This window comes from Microtus oregoni, unplaced genomic scaffold (assembly GCF_018167655.1).
Source record: "Microtus oregoni isolate MIOR12 unplaced genomic scaffold, Mior012 000023F_ref0000262, whole genome shotgun sequence".
NCBI lineage: Eukaryota > Metazoa > Chordata > Mammalia > Rodentia > Cricetidae > Microtus > Microtus oregoni.
The window spans coordinates 29,411,379-29,428,175 of NW_024543082.1; the positions used below are offsets into that span (position 1 = coordinate 29,411,379).

The 16,797-nt window shown below is 46.1% G+C and overlaps 1 protein-coding gene across 1 annotated transcript in view; it reads left to right on the forward strand.

Moving 5' to 3' along the window:
- Positions 1 to 16,797, forward strand: part of Prdm15 (PR/SET domain 15) — a 71,385-nt gene that overhangs the window by 16,684 nt on the left and 37,904 nt on the right. Inside the window, exons 6-7 of the mRNA XM_041673384.1 lie at positions 5,241 to 5,342; positions 14,231 to 14,473. Of these exons, the coding sequence (XP_041529318.1) occupies positions 5,241 to 5,342; positions 14,231 to 14,473 (345 nt within the window). The remainder of the gene's footprint in view (positions 1 to 5,240; positions 5,343 to 14,230; positions 14,474 to 16,797) is intronic.

The following is a 16,797-nucleotide window of genomic DNA, read 5'->3' on the forward strand; positions in this document are numbered from 1 at the left end:
AGTGCTTGCCCCCATGCCTGGGCCTATGGGGTGACAGAGACAGTGCCTCTCTGTCTTTAGGTGATTTGAGGCACTTGGGTATAAAACAGGTTGGCACTTGCTTTGGTCTCAGGGCTCCCACAGTGGCCCACCCTCCTGGTGCTGTGAGGAAGCACAGAGGGCAGGGACGGCCAAATGAAGGTGAGGCCCAGGACAGGTGACAGTGCAGAACAGCAGTTCTCAAGCCTTCCTAATGCTTTGACCCTTCAGAACAGTTCATGTTGTAACCCCAACCATAAGATTATTTTTGTTGCTACTTCATAACTAATTTTGCCACTGTTATGAATCATAATGTAAATGTCTGGTTTTGAGTGGTCTTAGGCAACTCCTGTAAAATGGTTATTCAAATACCCCCCCCCAAGTGTTTGTGACCCACAGATGAGAAGTGCTGGTGTAGAAGGTGAGGGAACCAGGGACAGGCTGAGTGATTGACAGTATAGAAGGCAAGGCTCAGAAAGCAGTCACATCACAATGTAGAAGGTGAGGGAACCAGGGGCTGGAACAACAGGTCAGGGTGCTGGTACTGCCACTGTGTACTGGATAGCCGCTCCTCCTCAAGTCTGGTTCACGCACATGTATGTATGCGTGTGCCCAGGCAAAAGTGTGGGATGTCTAGACAGATGCCTTGGTGTGTGCATGTGACTGTTTTAAGCTGCAGAGAACATGCTCTTGTGTAGTAACAGATGCACAGTGCCTTTCTGTGTTTACAGATGTGTGCATGCAGATGCACCAATCTGTGCATTTGTCAGCATGTATGCAATTCACAGTACACATTTTGTATTCGTCTAGATGTATAGGTTTGTATATGTGTTAGAGTGTATGAATCGATGGGACTACATACATTGTTAATATATGTAGTCATTTAGAAGTACATACAGATGCACAGGTATATACCTATATTAGCATGTGTGTAGATTTATAGGTCTATGCCTGTATATGCTCAGATGTACAGATGTGTGCATATGCTTGTCTGTAAGTACAGATATACAGGATTGTATGTATATGTATATGCAGAGGTATATGTATGTGTTTGTGTGTGTCCTGTTCATATGCATTCAAGAAATGTAGTTCCGCATGGAGGAATCATTTCGGTGAGCCACTAGGTTCAGGATCTCCTGATGGAGAAGCCAGTCACTGTAGTCACAGTGCTTGCCCTATTAACCTGGGTACTGGGCATCCCCCAGGGAAGAGCCTTGCTCATTGTTGTTACTAAGGGTTTTCAACATCCAAGTGGGTTAACTCTGCTTCTGAACCAGATATAGTGACCTCTCATGAAAATGGTTTCTTCCTGTAGTGTGATAGAAAGGCTTCACGGGGCAGGTCTTAACATCTTGCAAAGATCTTACAGGTGGAGGTTCATGAATCAGAGGGCTCTGTCCTGTGCTGTGTTTATAGTCAGTTGTGGTTTAACTGAATGGAAGAGCCTGAGCCCAGCCTCATAAAGCAGTACAAAAAGAGCCAAGCACAGATATGGCTTCTCCCAGCTCTGGAACCTAGAGACACTTCACTGTGTGTTGGGACAACTTGTAGTAGTGTAGGTCACTGGCTACTGTCACCCAGATGGCAGCTAGAATCTTTATGTCTTTCTATCTTTGGAGCACTTATCTGGCTCTCCCAGGCTGGCTGCTGCTGGCATATGCTCCCCTGGGCTTCCCCACTGACAGTTTAAGTGGCAACTTCCATCACACCTTGCCACCTACCTCTCTGCCCGCCCCCCCGTCTGTCCTTTCCCTAAGTCCCTCTCTGCAGTACCCTCACAGAGTTTGGGCTATGTGCCGAATGCATCCCCCCTTGCAGAAACCATGCATTGCAGCCCTCCTTGCCCACGTCTCAAAAGCCCACAGAGAGCAAGGCCTCTGAAGAGAGGAGTGAAGCATCTAGAAAGCGGTACTGATTGATTAGTTCCCTGGTTGGACCTGAGAGGGATGGACTTTTCATTCTTCTTAGCGCTAGTCCTTGTGTGTGTACCAGAGAGTTTGTCACCCCAAGGTGGAGTGAGTAAGTCTTGTGGACATCACTTTGTCCTCTCCCTAGGTGGGTGAGATCTCAGGAGCTGTACTGTGGGACACGCTTTGGCCTGGAAGGCTCATATGGATGGTCTCCAGCTTCTGATGGGTCAATTTAATGATTTTTTTTTTTTTATGATGGATAGCATGGGTGGAGAACATTGACAAGAAAATCTCTACTATAAGCTTTGGTCTTCCCTCGGCCTGTGATGGGTAGGTGGTAGGATTCTCTGGAGGCTGGACAACTGCAGCTCTCAGTGGTCACATGACCACCAGGAGAACAGCCACACTATTCGCTGTCACAGCGGGGGGTGCAGTAGGCTTGTTATTTGCACTTAACAGCAGCTTCACCAGGCAGCTCTGTGAGTTTAGGAACATCTGCTTAAAGAACACAGGTTTCAACCCAGATGTGGAGGCTCCCACCTTTAATCCCAGCACTTGGGGGGCAGAAACAAACAGATCTGTGTGTTCGATGTCAACCTGGTCTACAGAGTGAGTTCCAGGATGGCCGTAGAGAAACCCTGTCTCAGAAAAAAAAAAAAAAGAAAAAAAGAAAGAAAGAAAGAAAGAAAAAGAAAAGAGAGAGAGAGAGATTGATTGATTGATTGATTGATTATACAGGTTTCATCCTGCTTCAGCTATGATGCCCCTTAAAATGGACTTGGATTCTTTGTTCTGGCTATGGACTGCTATTCTGGGTTCATGTTTCCCTGAGCCCACATTGAGTGGCTTGCTTTCCTCCAAAGGGCATGAACAGGTGGATGTAGTGGAGAGCATGGGCTCAGAATCACCCTTCTCTTGAGAAAGAAGGTAACCTCTTCTAGTCCCTGGAAAGCCATGTTATGCCCGTAGTCTGGCCTGCTTGTCTGTCTGTCTATCTGTCTCCCTGTCTCTCTACCTCTGGCTTCGTGATTAGTGTTCTCTAATTTTCAAACCAGTTTCAATGTATTCAGTTGAACTCAGCTTGTTGAGTACTCACGTCTGGGGCTTTCAGTAGGTGTGCAAGTGTGTGACTCTACCATAGTCTCCTGTAGATTAGCTCATCCTCCCGTCCTGATTTCACCCTCAGTGACCCTCTGCCCCAAGCTGAGCTGCTGTGTGTCCTGCTGGACTTTTCACAGTTGGCCTGTGCCTGCCCTTCTGTTACTTGGTTTTGACTGTACTCACACCTGAAACTTCTCTTCTTATGCTGTCCATGTTGCTGTAAACTTTGTGATTGTGTCACGTTGTTTGGCTGAGCAATTTCCCTGTGTTAGGAAATGTCAGGTGGTACTTAGGGACTCATCTGCTGGCTATTGCCTCTTGGTTTTTTTCTTAGAGAATGTTTTTACCTTGTAAAGTTACCTTTGGGCAAATCTTCTGTCATGTCTGCCTGGTTCTTCCAAAGAGAAGTCTTCACTCAGTGCCAGAGCAGCAGGTACCCAAGATTAGGGGCCTGTTTGGGGCAGCATAAATTCTCTTGTGTGATTGTTGTAGGAGATGGTGTGCCTCTTAGATGAAAGGAATTCCAGCCCAGTGTCCCAAGGGCTCCTTTTTAAAAACTGTGTGTGTGTGTGTGTGTGTGTGTGTGTGTGTGTGTGTGTGTATGTGTGTGTATGCCATGGGGCTAGAGTCAGCTTGTGAGATTTGGTTCTTTCCTTCATCTCATGGGTCCCATTGAACTCAGGTCATTGGGGTTGGTGGCAGGTGCCTTTTCCTGCTGAGCCCTTGCTGGACCCCAGTGATTGCTTTTTTGAACCCCTTCTTGGGAAACTCTTTATGTTTGGGAACCTGGATGAGAAGTGGGAATTTGACTCATTTCTATTTGTTCCCAATTTCCTGGGAGTCCCTAACCAGCAGATCCCTAGAAAGTGGCAAAGAAGAGTTCAGACATTGGGTGGGACATTCAGGATGCAGTTCCTATCTGCCACCTCTTTGTTATCTTTTTCTATCTCTGATTTCAGTCTGACAGGTTCCACATTGCATATGCTTCTTCCCCAGCCGTGATGGTCTGCATCCTCATCTCTATTCTTTGTGTTCTTGGCACTAGCTTAGGATGCAGAGACACGGGATGTGCTCTTTCCTGGTGCATGGTGGGTATATAGCTGCAGATCTGGGAGATTGTCTAGACTCAGGCACTTCCTCTGAGTGGCCTCTGGAGCGTTAAGCTATGTGGTGATGGGTCTGGATATAGCAGGCAAGAAGGGTAGCTGTAAGCTGGCCGCACAGACAAACTGGCTAGACCAGATCTTGAGGCATGCCCAGTGCAGGTCCCAGGAGAATGCCTGTGACTTGGAAAGGAGCTTTCAGTCCCCTCCCCATTTGCATCACCAAGGTTAGTCTGTTCCTGGAGACCCCGTCCTGGTCCCTCCTCGGGTTCCTGTGTGTCATTGGAGGACTAGAGACACTCACTGTCTGGGTGGCATTCTCCTGCCCAAGATGGGAATTATTTTTAATTGAACAATTTTAAAGCTTACTCCTGCCCAGGTACCAGGCTTCCCTGCCAGACAACAGTTATCACAACCCTTATCACAAAAATCTCCATGGGATATGTTGGGCCAGGGCCACAGCCATTTCAGTCTCGAGCACTGTGAGGTGGCTATTTTAGGTCCCACCATACCCTGTTATGTGAGCCACTGAAGATTTAAACATGAGTTGTGTATGTGTGTGTGTGTGTGTGTTGCTATAGAAAGAATTCAGGTAAAGTAGTCTACTTCTGAGCTACACACCCAGCCCCCCTTTAAAGCAAAACAAAATTTTGAGACAGGGTCTCACAAAATGCCAAGTTGTCTTTGAATTTGTTCTGTGACCAGAGTGGGGGCCTTGGACTTCTGGTCATCTTGTTCAGCCTACTAAGTAGCTGGTATTACAGGTCAGCACAATGAGGCCCAGCTCAAGTGTGGGTCCTGAAGGCTTGTTTTTCTCTCAGAGAATATGAAGGACTCTGCTCCCACAAGGCTAGTGATTCAGGGTTGGGGAGGGGCACGTTATGCGTCTGGTGACAGGGCTGACCCTGTGGTAGTCACAGGGATAATACATCTGCCCAGATTCCTCATCTGTAAAATGGGATGAACTTGGTCAGTGTGTGTGAAACTGAGAACAGTGCCTAGAATACACGTGCTCATGAGTCTGGGCATCTCTGTCCTTGTCATCATCACCTAGGAATCAGGCCTTACTCAGCTGCAGTAGCTAACCCTTCTGTCTTATGTCTTGCAGCTACAGGCACCCCTGAGCCCAGTGTCCCCGCAGAACCTGAGCGTGGCCAGTGGGTGTGTAAGGTGTGTTCCAGCCCCTTCCTGGAGCTTCAGCTCCTGAATGGTAAGGAGAAAGTGGCAAATAGGGGTTACCCGAGGTGGGCATACTGTTGTGTTGAGCTCGCTCTTTTTTTCTTTCTTCTTTCTCTTTATTTCTTTTTGTTGTTGTTGTTTGTTCATTTTTTTGGTTTTTCTTTTTTGTTTTGGTTTTTAAAAATTGTCTTTATTAGCCGGGCGGTGGTGGCGCACGCCTTTAATCCCAGCACTTGGGAGGCAGAGGCAGGCGGATCTCTGTGAGTTTGAGACCAGCCTGGTCTACAAGAGCTAGTTCCAGGACAGGCTCCAAAACCACAGAGAAACCCTGTCTCGAAAAACCAAAAAAAAAAAAAAACAAAAAAAATTGTCTTTATTATATGTACATTGGGATTTTGGCCTATGTGTATGAAAGTGTCAGATCCCCTGGAACAAGAGTTACAGACAGTTGTGAGCTGTAATGTGGATGCTGGGAATTGAACCTGGGTCCTCTGGGAAAGTAGCCAATGCTCTTAATTGCTGAGCTATCTCTCCAGCCCATGTGCTGAGCTTTTTCATGCATGTTGGCTCATGCCCATGGTTGTCAGGATGTCGCAGGCTTTGTATTGTCTGTCCCCATGGCCCACAATGGTGGAGCTGCTACTCAGAGCTCCTCCCCTTGGCCTGACTCTCCCTACTGTCCTATTGACCAAGCTCTGGATATGGTGGACACAAGCAAGGGCCAGAAACAATGATGACTTGCCTCTTATAGTCCTGCCAGGTTTCTGTATCTGACGGTTCTTCCCCCGTGTGGTGACAGGGCTGACCCTGTGGTAGTCGCAGGGATACCACATCTGCTCAGCTTCCTCATCTGTAAAATGGGATGAACCTGGTCAGTGTGTGTGAAACTGAGGACAGTTTCAGGGAATCCCATTACCTCAGGCTCCCTTACTAATTGAAGGTGGCCAGGGAAAAATTGACTCCATCCCCTAGTTACCTAGTTATACTGTATCCTGGGAGCCTCTTTGGTGGGCCATAGAGAAAGATGCCAGTCACAGAAGCTACAAGGAAGCTAGGTATGAATGCTGTGACTTTTATCACATACAGAACATGCTTGAGAGCCAAACCTCAAGGGGCCACTGCTTTGCAAGTTCTGAACAAGTCTGTGATGGAATGTTCTGGAATCGATGACAATGTTCTTTCTAGGCAGATTTTAGCAACAGAAAGGCTAATCTTGGGCAGTCCTTGTTCTTCTAAGGAGTGAGGCTGTCTGTTCCTATGTTCCTGGGCCATCCTCCTAATCTTGTCGTTAACACTTTTGCCCTCTGCCTGGGGAAAGTCACCTGTATTCATCACAGATAGGAGCAGAGAGCACCTGCCAGTTTCTTCTTCCTTCTCCTCTTCTTTCTTCTCCTCTTCTTCTTCTTTGTATTTATTTTTATGTGTAATATTGTTTTGGTTGCATGCATGTCTGCACCACATGTGGGCAGTGCTCATAGAGACCAGAAGAGGGCATTAGAGCCCCTGAAACTGGAGATGCAGAGGGTTGTGAATGAACATGTAGGTGCTGAGACATGAACCTTGGTCTCTGGAAGAGCAGCAAGAACTCCTGGCCAGTGAGGCATCTCTCTAGCCCCATTTGCTGCTGCTGCCAGGTTAGAGTGCCAGGTTTGTGAAAAACATGCCCCCTAGATGAGGGCAAGGCCCATCTGTGGAAACCGGAGGGTGGGGGCATCACACTTTCACTCAGCCCCAATCAAGAAAGGCTTGATTGCTGTTTGGTTTGCTGGGGCATTTTCTATGCTGACTAGTTTTAGTTGAGGGAAAAGCTTCCCCTCACTTTGGTAGTAGAGCTAGGCCAGTGTTCCCAGAGGGTCAAGGAACTCTTCTTTCTTCTGCAACCCCTGTGTGGGTGTCTGGTGGGTAACCTGATAGTTACCCTAGGTACAAAACTGATGAGAGAGAGAGAGAGAGAGCAGGGGTGCCTTTTGTCGCCCCCCCCCACATACACACAGACTGGCTTTGAGGACATCTCAGGGCCACATGACATGGCTGCGGTACACAGATCTATGGAGAGCAGGCTTCATTGGGTAATACTTTGTCCAGTAGGAGAATGTTAATCAATAGTCCCTCGTCTTAATTATGCTCACACTGTCTGAAGCTGCCTTCTATAGAGCTTTGTCTGACAGGCTTGCCTCAAGCAGAAAGGCTCTGCTCCCTCAACCATGTTAACTACCATTAGAAGTAATGCACAGAATACTATACCCGGTCATTTTATATCTGGTATCTGCTGGTGTGTGGTGTGCCGAATGCCCCTAGCACATACTAGTAATAAAATGACCAAGGATAGCAATCTGTGTGTTACTTCCACTGGCAGTAACATGATTGAGAGAGTGTCTGTGGTTGGCTGACTTCCAATCAGATGAGTCCTTTGAACTTGAACTTACTTCATGCATTTATTTGTGACTGAGCATAGAACATAATATAAACTATGGCCAGGTAAGACTCAACATGTACCCTTTAAAGTCAGGCTCACCACTCAAAACACCAGGAGACAGCTGAGGTTGTTGAATAGCATGGGAAGCACAGGTTGTTCTTCTTGACCTTTGACCTGATGCTGTCACTTCCTGTGTCCCCTTAGGGAACCCTGCTTCTGTCTCAGGAGGCCACTTAGGAGTGTCTGATTAAACATGAGGCAACAGTGAATGTCCTGGCCTTGGTGCCCTCCTGGAATTCTGCTCCACGTCAATGCAAAGACAGAGGGGAAAGTGGGGAGCATTGAGCAAGGTTAAAAAGATGCCAGGATATGTTTGCAGCAGCATTAACCCAAGCATGCCAGAGAAGCTGAAGCCAGCAGTGAGATACCCAGGAAACATGTCTGCTCGTGCAGAGCTTAGAAAATACAGGGAAGCACAAACTAGTGGCCTGCTCAGAGCCCTGGTCTCCTGGTCTGCCCCAGCCCTGCCCTGCCCCACCCACCTACATTTCTGCTCCATCAGCAGAATGTTGGGTCCCTTGGGAGAGACTTGAGACTGAGGACAGGGACTCAAGAGTCAGGTGTTGGAATCTGGGCAACTTCAGACTTCTTCATTTTCTTCTCAGAGTGGTGGAACTGGCTCAGACCCCAGATAGGGAGGACGGATTTCTCTGTAGAAACTAACCAGGGAGAGCAAGGACCCACCAGTGGGACTGCTCAGCCCTTACCATCCTGTAGAGTGAGGCTCCAGATGCTGGAAGAAGACTGTGAGCAAGAGACCAAACAACTTGTCTGAGGTCTGAAAACAACCCTTCCCCCTAACAAACCCCTCCAGGCTGAAGTCTCACTCAGGTGAGAGATGGCAGCACAGCACTGCGTCCTTCAGTAAGAGCATCGTTGAAGATATCAGAGGACAGTAGTTACTAAAAATGAAAGCTGGTAGCAGACATAAAGTTACTGGGAGAATTTTCCATACAGAGGAGCATAAGAAGGACACAAACAGAAGAGATATGGGAACCGGAGGATGGTCTGAGACTCTGCAGGTGTCTAGGAGTATTCTGTAGGGAAAAGGGAGAGGACTGCGCATGTAGCTCAGTTGATAGGATGATTGCCTAGCATCACAAGCTCTGAAATCAATTCCCACCATCCCTAAAACAGACATGGTAGCACATTCCTGTCATCCCAGTCTTCAAGAGGCAGAGGCAGGAGGACCAGGAGTTCAGAGTTATCCTCAACTACATAGCAAGTTTGGGTGTACCTTGGGTAACGCAAGATCCTATCTCAAAAAAAAACCAGATAGATAAATAGCAAGGAATTACTAAAGGATGCAGGTTTACAACCAAGAAGGGCCCAACAGGCCATCAGTATGACAAGTCCACAGATGCACCTGCACCATTGTGAGACCTAACCACACGAATTACAGGAAAGAAAAAAAGCTGTTGGAGGATAAGCCATTAGGGCATCGTTAAGACAGGAAGGCAGACTTAGCCATCAGATTTTTCACTGTCAGTAACCTGGTGAAGGAAGATATTTACAAATCCAGAAATTTCCAAGCAGGACCAAAAAATGTAGTGAGGAGAACCCTGGAGTATGCAAGCTGTCCCCATCAGGCCACTTGACGAAGACATTGCCAACCACACAACACTGGACTCCAGAGCTCAAATGCGTGGCTTCTGAGATCCCAGCACCTCTATTGAGTTTTACAGTGTTGCCCTGCCCAACACATAGGGAACGGGAAGAGGGTCCTTTGTGGGGAATGAAAGAAGATGACACAGGTCACCAGCCCAAAGTAGTGAGAGCAGAAAGCAGTGGGAAGAACAGTGCTAAAGGAGAGAGATCAAAAAGTAACTGAGGGGAGCGAGGCAGACATGGGGCAGCGACTAATGGAAGAAAAGGCTGTGATTAGCTCTAAGAGGAAAAACGTTAGCCACAACTGCCGTGTGTGGATAGATCTTTATGGCCAAGGTCTCGCAAATATCAGTTGGCTTACACCAAAATGTGATCTGCGTCTGTTGGTGGGATTGCGAGGAGTGAGGTCTAGAAAGGAAGCAGCATGTATAAGAAAGTAGAACCCCTTTGTTTTATTTTAAGTCATCAATAGGCACTGTCTAATATATATAGTCAGACCTTTTTACCCGTGGCACCCTCATGCCAGCTTTTAAACAAAAGCTGTGTACCAAAAATGATTTGGAAATCATGAGTCTTTATTGAATATGTACAGTATTTTTTTCTTGCTGTTATTCCCTGAATATAGAGCAGTAACCTTTTACATAGCATTTTTACTGCATTTTTATATTTTGAGTGATAATATGTATGGTATGTGTGCTGGCTTTTGCAAATACTGTGCCATCCATTTTTTGTAAGGGGCTTGGGTGTCTGTAGGTATTGATAGCCTTGGGTTCCTGGAATTATCCTCTGTAGTTGTAGATGGGTGACTGGAGAATACAGAGGAATGGATGGGCAGAGTGGGGCAGGAGACTGCTGTTTTCTGTTGTGAGCCAGTCACAAAGTTATTTGTACCTTTCTCATTGGACTTTTTTTTTTTTTTAACAATATTGTGAGTCTTTTCAAGGCAGCAACTTTGGGCTTCACTTATTTCGTACTGCATTTTTATTTTGAAAAATAAACTTCTGCTTATTTATCATCTCTTTTTGGGCTTTGGAACAGGGTTCTATGTAGCCCAAGCTGGTTCTGCACTTTCTCTGTAGCTGAGGATGACCTTGACTTCTGCTTGACTTCCTAAATGGTGTCTCCATGCCTGGCCCCTTTTTATGCTTTGTTTGTTTTGTTCTTTTCTCAGCTTGAGTTGAAGGCTTCACTCAGTCATTATTAAGTATTTTTTTTTTAATGGAAGCATTGACTTTTTCCTGAAGAGCTGTGCTAGCTTCTGTCTGTGTTTTATTCTACATTGCATCTAAATTCATATGCACACCATAACATAGTCTAGAAATTCATCAAGCAAAGACTGACAGCTGTATGAGGAGAGATCGCACCACCTCCTCTTACAGAAGACTTCTACTATAAGCAGCTAGTTAATAAATCAAGAACAGATTTGAGGAGTGTGCTGGGCAGACTTAGGCCTGTGTGAGTGCAGCGTCAGAGCTGGTGTGCTTCTCTCATGCAGTTTTTAAATGATGTATTTATTTATATTTTATGTTCATTGGTGTTTTGCCTACATGTATTTCTATGTGACGGTATCATGAACTGGAATTAGTTGTCATCTGTCGTGTGAATATTGGGAATTAAACTCTGGGACTCTAGAAGAGCAGCCAGTGCTCTTAACCGCTGGGCATTAATTTACTGATTTCTGAGACAGGGTCTCACCTTGAACCTGAACTCTTGTCCGTCTGCTTTACCCGTCTGAGTTCTGGGATTACACACGTGACATCGCATTGTTTGTGCTGGGCATCAGACGCGGGGCTTCATGTGATCCAGGCAAACTCTCACGGCTGCACTTACCCCTAGCTCTTGCTCTCCTTTTATTTACTCTCCTTATTTGGACTTTGGACCTGAGGAGTCACAGCTTCCATCTACTGTGGGTGACTCTGACTGTGGCTAACGTTGCTTCCCTCTGCTTTCTGTTCTCCCTGAGAGAACTCTGAAAACCCCCTTTAGACCATTTTCTAGTGTTATGCCCACATCTCCTGCCCTCCCTCTCCTGTTTTTAGGTCCTTGTCACTTGTCCATTTTTGGGGTTTCCACTTAAAAGGTTCCTTTTTCAGTAGTGTCTAAGTCATGTTTTTAATTTGTATCTATGAGTCTTAGACTTATAAAAGCTTTTTGCTTACTTTTCTTACTTGTTTGCTGTTTTTCAGTCATCTTAGTCTTTTTCCCAAACTTTTTATTCTTTACTTGGTTATATCTGTCCCCTTCAATCCAGTTTGCCCTTAGCTTGTACTGTGATTTTGGAATTCCAGTCATCTGGTTTTTATGTCAGCTGATACCCTAACATGATACCCTAACAGTTGTTTTGTTGCTAAGCTTTCTGGGGTGTGGTGGGTCACTACTTTGGGTTCTGTTGCTTTGATGATGTGCTCAGCAAGAATTCTTCCCTTTTTCCTCTCCATTGTGTGCTTTTCCCATTGCCTGGGAAAGTGTTAGTACAGAGTACAGGGTGCTTTTTTTATTTTATTTATGTTTTCTTTTCTGAACTTCATAGTTGAGGTTTTATTTCTTACTAGGACGTGACGTGGAGGGGTATGGTATGGCTTTGGCTTCAAGGGGTTTGTTTTGTTTTAGCTTGTTTAGCTTGACTGGTATATATTTGTGTTTTATACCCCTACTGGGGCTTTGGTTCTTTATGAGAGTCATTTTATACCACCTGCCCTTCAGGTGACAATAGTTGGCTTAGCAGGTAAAGTTGCTTGCTTCCAAGCCTGACCACCTGATTCAATCCCTGGGATCCATGTGGTGGAAAGAGAGAACCAACTCCCACAGTTGTCCTCTGATCTCCGCTTGCGTGCCATGACCCAAGCACACCTGCACACACAATAAATAAATAAGCATGAAAGTAAATAAATGGATGATGATACCATTGCAGAGAACAGCTTTCTTTCTGTTTCCTTGGGTCACTTAAGCCCAGAGGAATCTTGATGAAAACAAGGCTTTATTGACTGTCTCAGAGCCTAAGCCATATGTAACATTCGATCTCTGTTGTGCCAATACATGAGCCTAGTGTAGAATGAATCCATGTCTCCTATCCAGACTCCATGTAAATTCTATGTTGCTCTGTGCCTGGATTTAGAGTAGACCCAAGTCTGTCTCTCAGTCCCCAGACCCTGTGATGACTTGTGATCTTGTCTTTACAACCAATGACCTGAGAGACCCCAGGCTCTCAAATTTTCCTCTTGTATGTCCTTCCCTTCGTTTTAAGTTCCTTCTGTGTAGTTGGCAGAGTCTTGTTTGCTTTCTTTTAATACTGCTCAGCTTGTATTTTCCAGGTGTGTGTTCTGTTTTGTCTCACCTTCCCCCATTCATTTTCAGTCAGTGGGCTTGGCGTAAGCTTGTTCTGCTAGCTACCAGATCATGTCAGCCTTGGGGCCACCCACCTAGCATAGAGTCTCTGATGAAGGACAAGTCAGGAATAATGGCTACTTGGCTTGATACTGTTGCAGAGGAAGGAACCACCAACTCCAGGCACAGTGGTACTTTTGTCATGTGTGTGCTTAGTTACCCGCTTTCCCTGCCACTTCCTCTTCCTGTTACCTGGTACCTGTGACCTAGCCATATTTGTCCACTATCTCCCAAACTTGCCATTCCATGTGGTACCTGCCTGTCTGTTCCCAACATCTGTCTCCATTACCTTTTCCTGGGTGGTCTTGGAGACTTTCTGTTAGCTATAAATAAGCAAAGCATTTTGCTTTATTGTAGGGTTTGTAAAGAAATGTTTAGCTGTGCAGTGGTGGTGTACACCTTTAATCACAATACTTGGGAGGCAGAAGTAGGTGGATCAAGACCAGTCTGGTCTACAGAGAGAGTTCTAAGACAGCCAGGGCTACACAGAGAAACCCTGTCTAAAGGAAAGAAGTCAGTTTACCGTGAGTGCTCTGGAGGTGCTTCTGTCTTAGTGTGCCGCATTCTATGGGACAGTTAGAAAACACAAACTATCAAGGAAGCAAGTCAGAGTTGCCCATAGTTTCATCAAGCACTGCACCAGAGTGTGGACATTGCCTCATGCACTGCCTCATAGTAATACCATATCCTGCCTGTGTCTCATTTACTTCTAAGCAGAGTTCCAGGATGGGGGATGTGGCCCAGGTGACAAGAGGAAGGCTGGCATGCAGGAAGCCCTGGGTTTGAGCTATAGCACTGTGTAAAACTGGGCATGGTGGCTTTGCTTAGTTTTAACACTTGAAGGTGGAAGCAGAAGGATCAGAAGTTGAGGACAGTCTGCCAACACGGTTTAAGCTGACAGCTCAGGGGGCTGGAGAGATGGCTCAGTGGTTAGGAGCATTGCCTACTCTTCCAAAGGTCCTGAGTTCAATTCCCGGCAACCACATGGTGGCTCACAACTATCTGTAATGCGGTCTGGTGCCCTCTTCTGACCTGAAGACATACACATAGGCAGAATATTGTATGCATAATAAATAAATATTTTTTTTAAAAAAAAGCTGATAGCCCAATTTGAAAGTTCAAAATCTGGCCAGGCAATGGTGGCACACAACTGTAATCCCAGAATGCAGAGGCAGGCGAATCTCTGAGTTCAAGGCCAGCCTGGTCTACAGGGTGAGTTCCAGGATATCCGGAGATACACAGAGAAACCTTGTCAGATAAGAGAAACTCCTTCTAAAGCTCTATGCATGTGGTAGAGCCATTTCTCTTTTAAAACAGTGAAGACTAAGTTTTTTACCTGTGCAGAGGCCGCACTCAGCAAATACAACAAAGAAAACCAACACTGGGGAAGGTGGTGAGCAGGCAGGTGCACGACTCCTACTCTGTCATCAACAGCCCTTCTCCTCTTGCAGAGCATCTCCTGGGCCACCTGGAGCAAACCAAAAGCCTTCCTGCAGGAGGCCAGCAGCATGAGGCAGCTTCTGAGAAGGAGCCTGATACACTCAGAAGGGAGCCTCCCATCGCAGCTGAGAGCAAGAGCATCCAGAGTGTCGTGGCCACCAAAGAGCCAAAGAAAAAGCCTCGAAGAGGGAGGAAACCAAAAGCATCCAAGGTTGAGCAGCCTCTGGTCATTATCAAAGACAAGGAGCCTACAGGTGAGAAGCTGATGAGCTGTGTGCCAGGGTGGGAGGTATGTACCTCATCATCATGGGTGGCCATGTTGGCAGGGAGGGCTCATGAGGTAAGGTCTTGTCTCCTCCACAGTCCCTCAGCCAGCTGTTAAGAGTGTGATTATCTTGCAGAACACTAGAGTTCAGAACACAGATTTTAAAAATAGACATCTGACTAGGCTTTGCCGTATCAGTCTGTTTTTGTTTTGTTTTGTTTTTCTTTCTTTTGTTATTTTTTGAGGGGAGGGGAAGGCTTTGTTTCCTGACAGTCTTGCTAAGGCTGACTTCAAGCTCAGTATGTAACCCAGGCTGACTTTGAACTCTCGATCCTGCCCACTTAGCCTCTCTAGCTGGGATGGCATGCCGGTGCTACCATACATCGCTTGTGTGTGTGCTTCACAGTCTCAGGTGTACGCCTTGTCCATGCCATGCTTGTCTGGCCAGCTCTTCTGTTTGTCCAGCAGGACTTAGTTTTTCATGTGAGTTCCCAGTATTTGTTGCCCACTGCTTATGGGTGGACAAGTTGCTGGTCATGGCCCTGGCTATTTCTAGTGTGTGTGTGTGTGTGTGTGTGTGTGTGTGTGTGTGTGTGTCTGTGTGTGTGTGTGATATACAAAAGCCAGAGGATAATTTTGTAGTTCTCTTTTACCTCTGTAAGGGCTCCAGGGATGGAACTCAGGGTTCTGGCTTGCACAGTAGGTATTTTTACCACTAAAAATTCAGTCTCTTAAAATCCAAAGTGTCTGTAAAATTCCAAAATCCCTTTTAAAATTCTCTGAACTGTGGGAGCCTATAAAATCAAAATTAAGTTAAATACTTCCTTATTTTGAAAGGAAGAGTCAGGGCACAATCATAATCTGAACAAAGCAAAACTAAACTCCAACAGTATAAATAGTTCAGTGTCCAATATCTGGGGTAACTCACGGTCTTTTGGTCTCCTCCAAAGGGCTTGAGTAATTTCTCTGGCTCTACCCTCTGCAGCACACACAGCCTGTCTTCCTGCTTCCAACAGGCTCCACTCTATGGCTGTTGTTCTTGCATCTCCAATTTGCTGGGTCTCTTGCTACAACTGGGCCACACTTTCACCAATAGCCTCTCCCAGGCTCTCTGCATGTTGGCAAGCCTCATCTTCTCTTCCTGGCCCCTTCAGTCCTGGGTTTTCAACCACTGCCGAGGTTGCACTGTCACCAATGGTGTTTCCTGGTCTTTTACAGTGCCAAGCCTCAACTGTTTGTTCTCCCATGACTCCTTCATATTTTCAAAACCAGTGTCTTACACCACCCAAGTTTGGCTGATAACAGGAAATACAACCTTGCCTATCTCTGAAACACAGCTTCTGTGTCCTGTCTCTGAGGAACACTTCCCAGATTTCCCCTCGGTGATGCCGGTTTCTTCCTTCTCATCCCTATTTCCTTGCTCCAGCTGACTACCATCAGTTGTCCCAGTAAAGGCAAAGAAAGGTTTTACTTCAGTGACTCTGATCCCTTGTTTATATAGCTGACTCTTGAACCACAGATTCCCAACTCAAAATAGCAAATAGCCCTGATACATTTTTAAGGGACTTTCAAACTTCCTTCTGGAACTCTCAAGCCAGTGGTCCATCTTTGGCTTCTCTCTCAATATTCTTCCAAGTTCCCACAGAAAAGTTCACCAATCTTTGAACACTCAATGACTTTTCTAGCCCAACGTTCCAAGGTCCTTCCACAATCCTCCCCCAGACAACATAGTCAGGTCTGTCACAGTAATACCCCATGATCCTGGTATCAGTTTCTGTCCTAGTTAGGGTCAATATTGCTGTGATGAAACACCATGACCAAAGCAATCTGTGTGTGTTTAGGGGGGCGGGGTATTTGGCTCATACTTCCATATCAGTATCAATCACTGAAAGAAGTCAGGACAGGAAGTCAAACAGGGCAAGAACTGATACAGAGGCCACGGAGGGGTGCTCCTTATTGACTTGCTCCCTATGGCTTGCTCAGCAAGCTTTCTTACAGAACTCAGGATCACCAGCCCAGGAATAGCACCACCTACAGTGGGCTGGGCCCTCCCTCATCAGTCACAACTTAAGAAAGTACTCTACAGCAGGATCTTATGGAGGCATTTTCTCAAATGAGGGTTCCCTCCTTTCAGACTACACTAGCTTGTGTCAAGTTGACATGAAACTAGCTAGCTGCTGCTTTGAACCATTTCATGAGCCTCAACTTGTTCTTTGATTGTGCAGAACCCTCAGCTGAGTTTGAAGGGATCCACTTCATAGCATGAACATGTCTCTGGAAAACCATTGTCTCTGTGGTCCTCATGTAACTCCC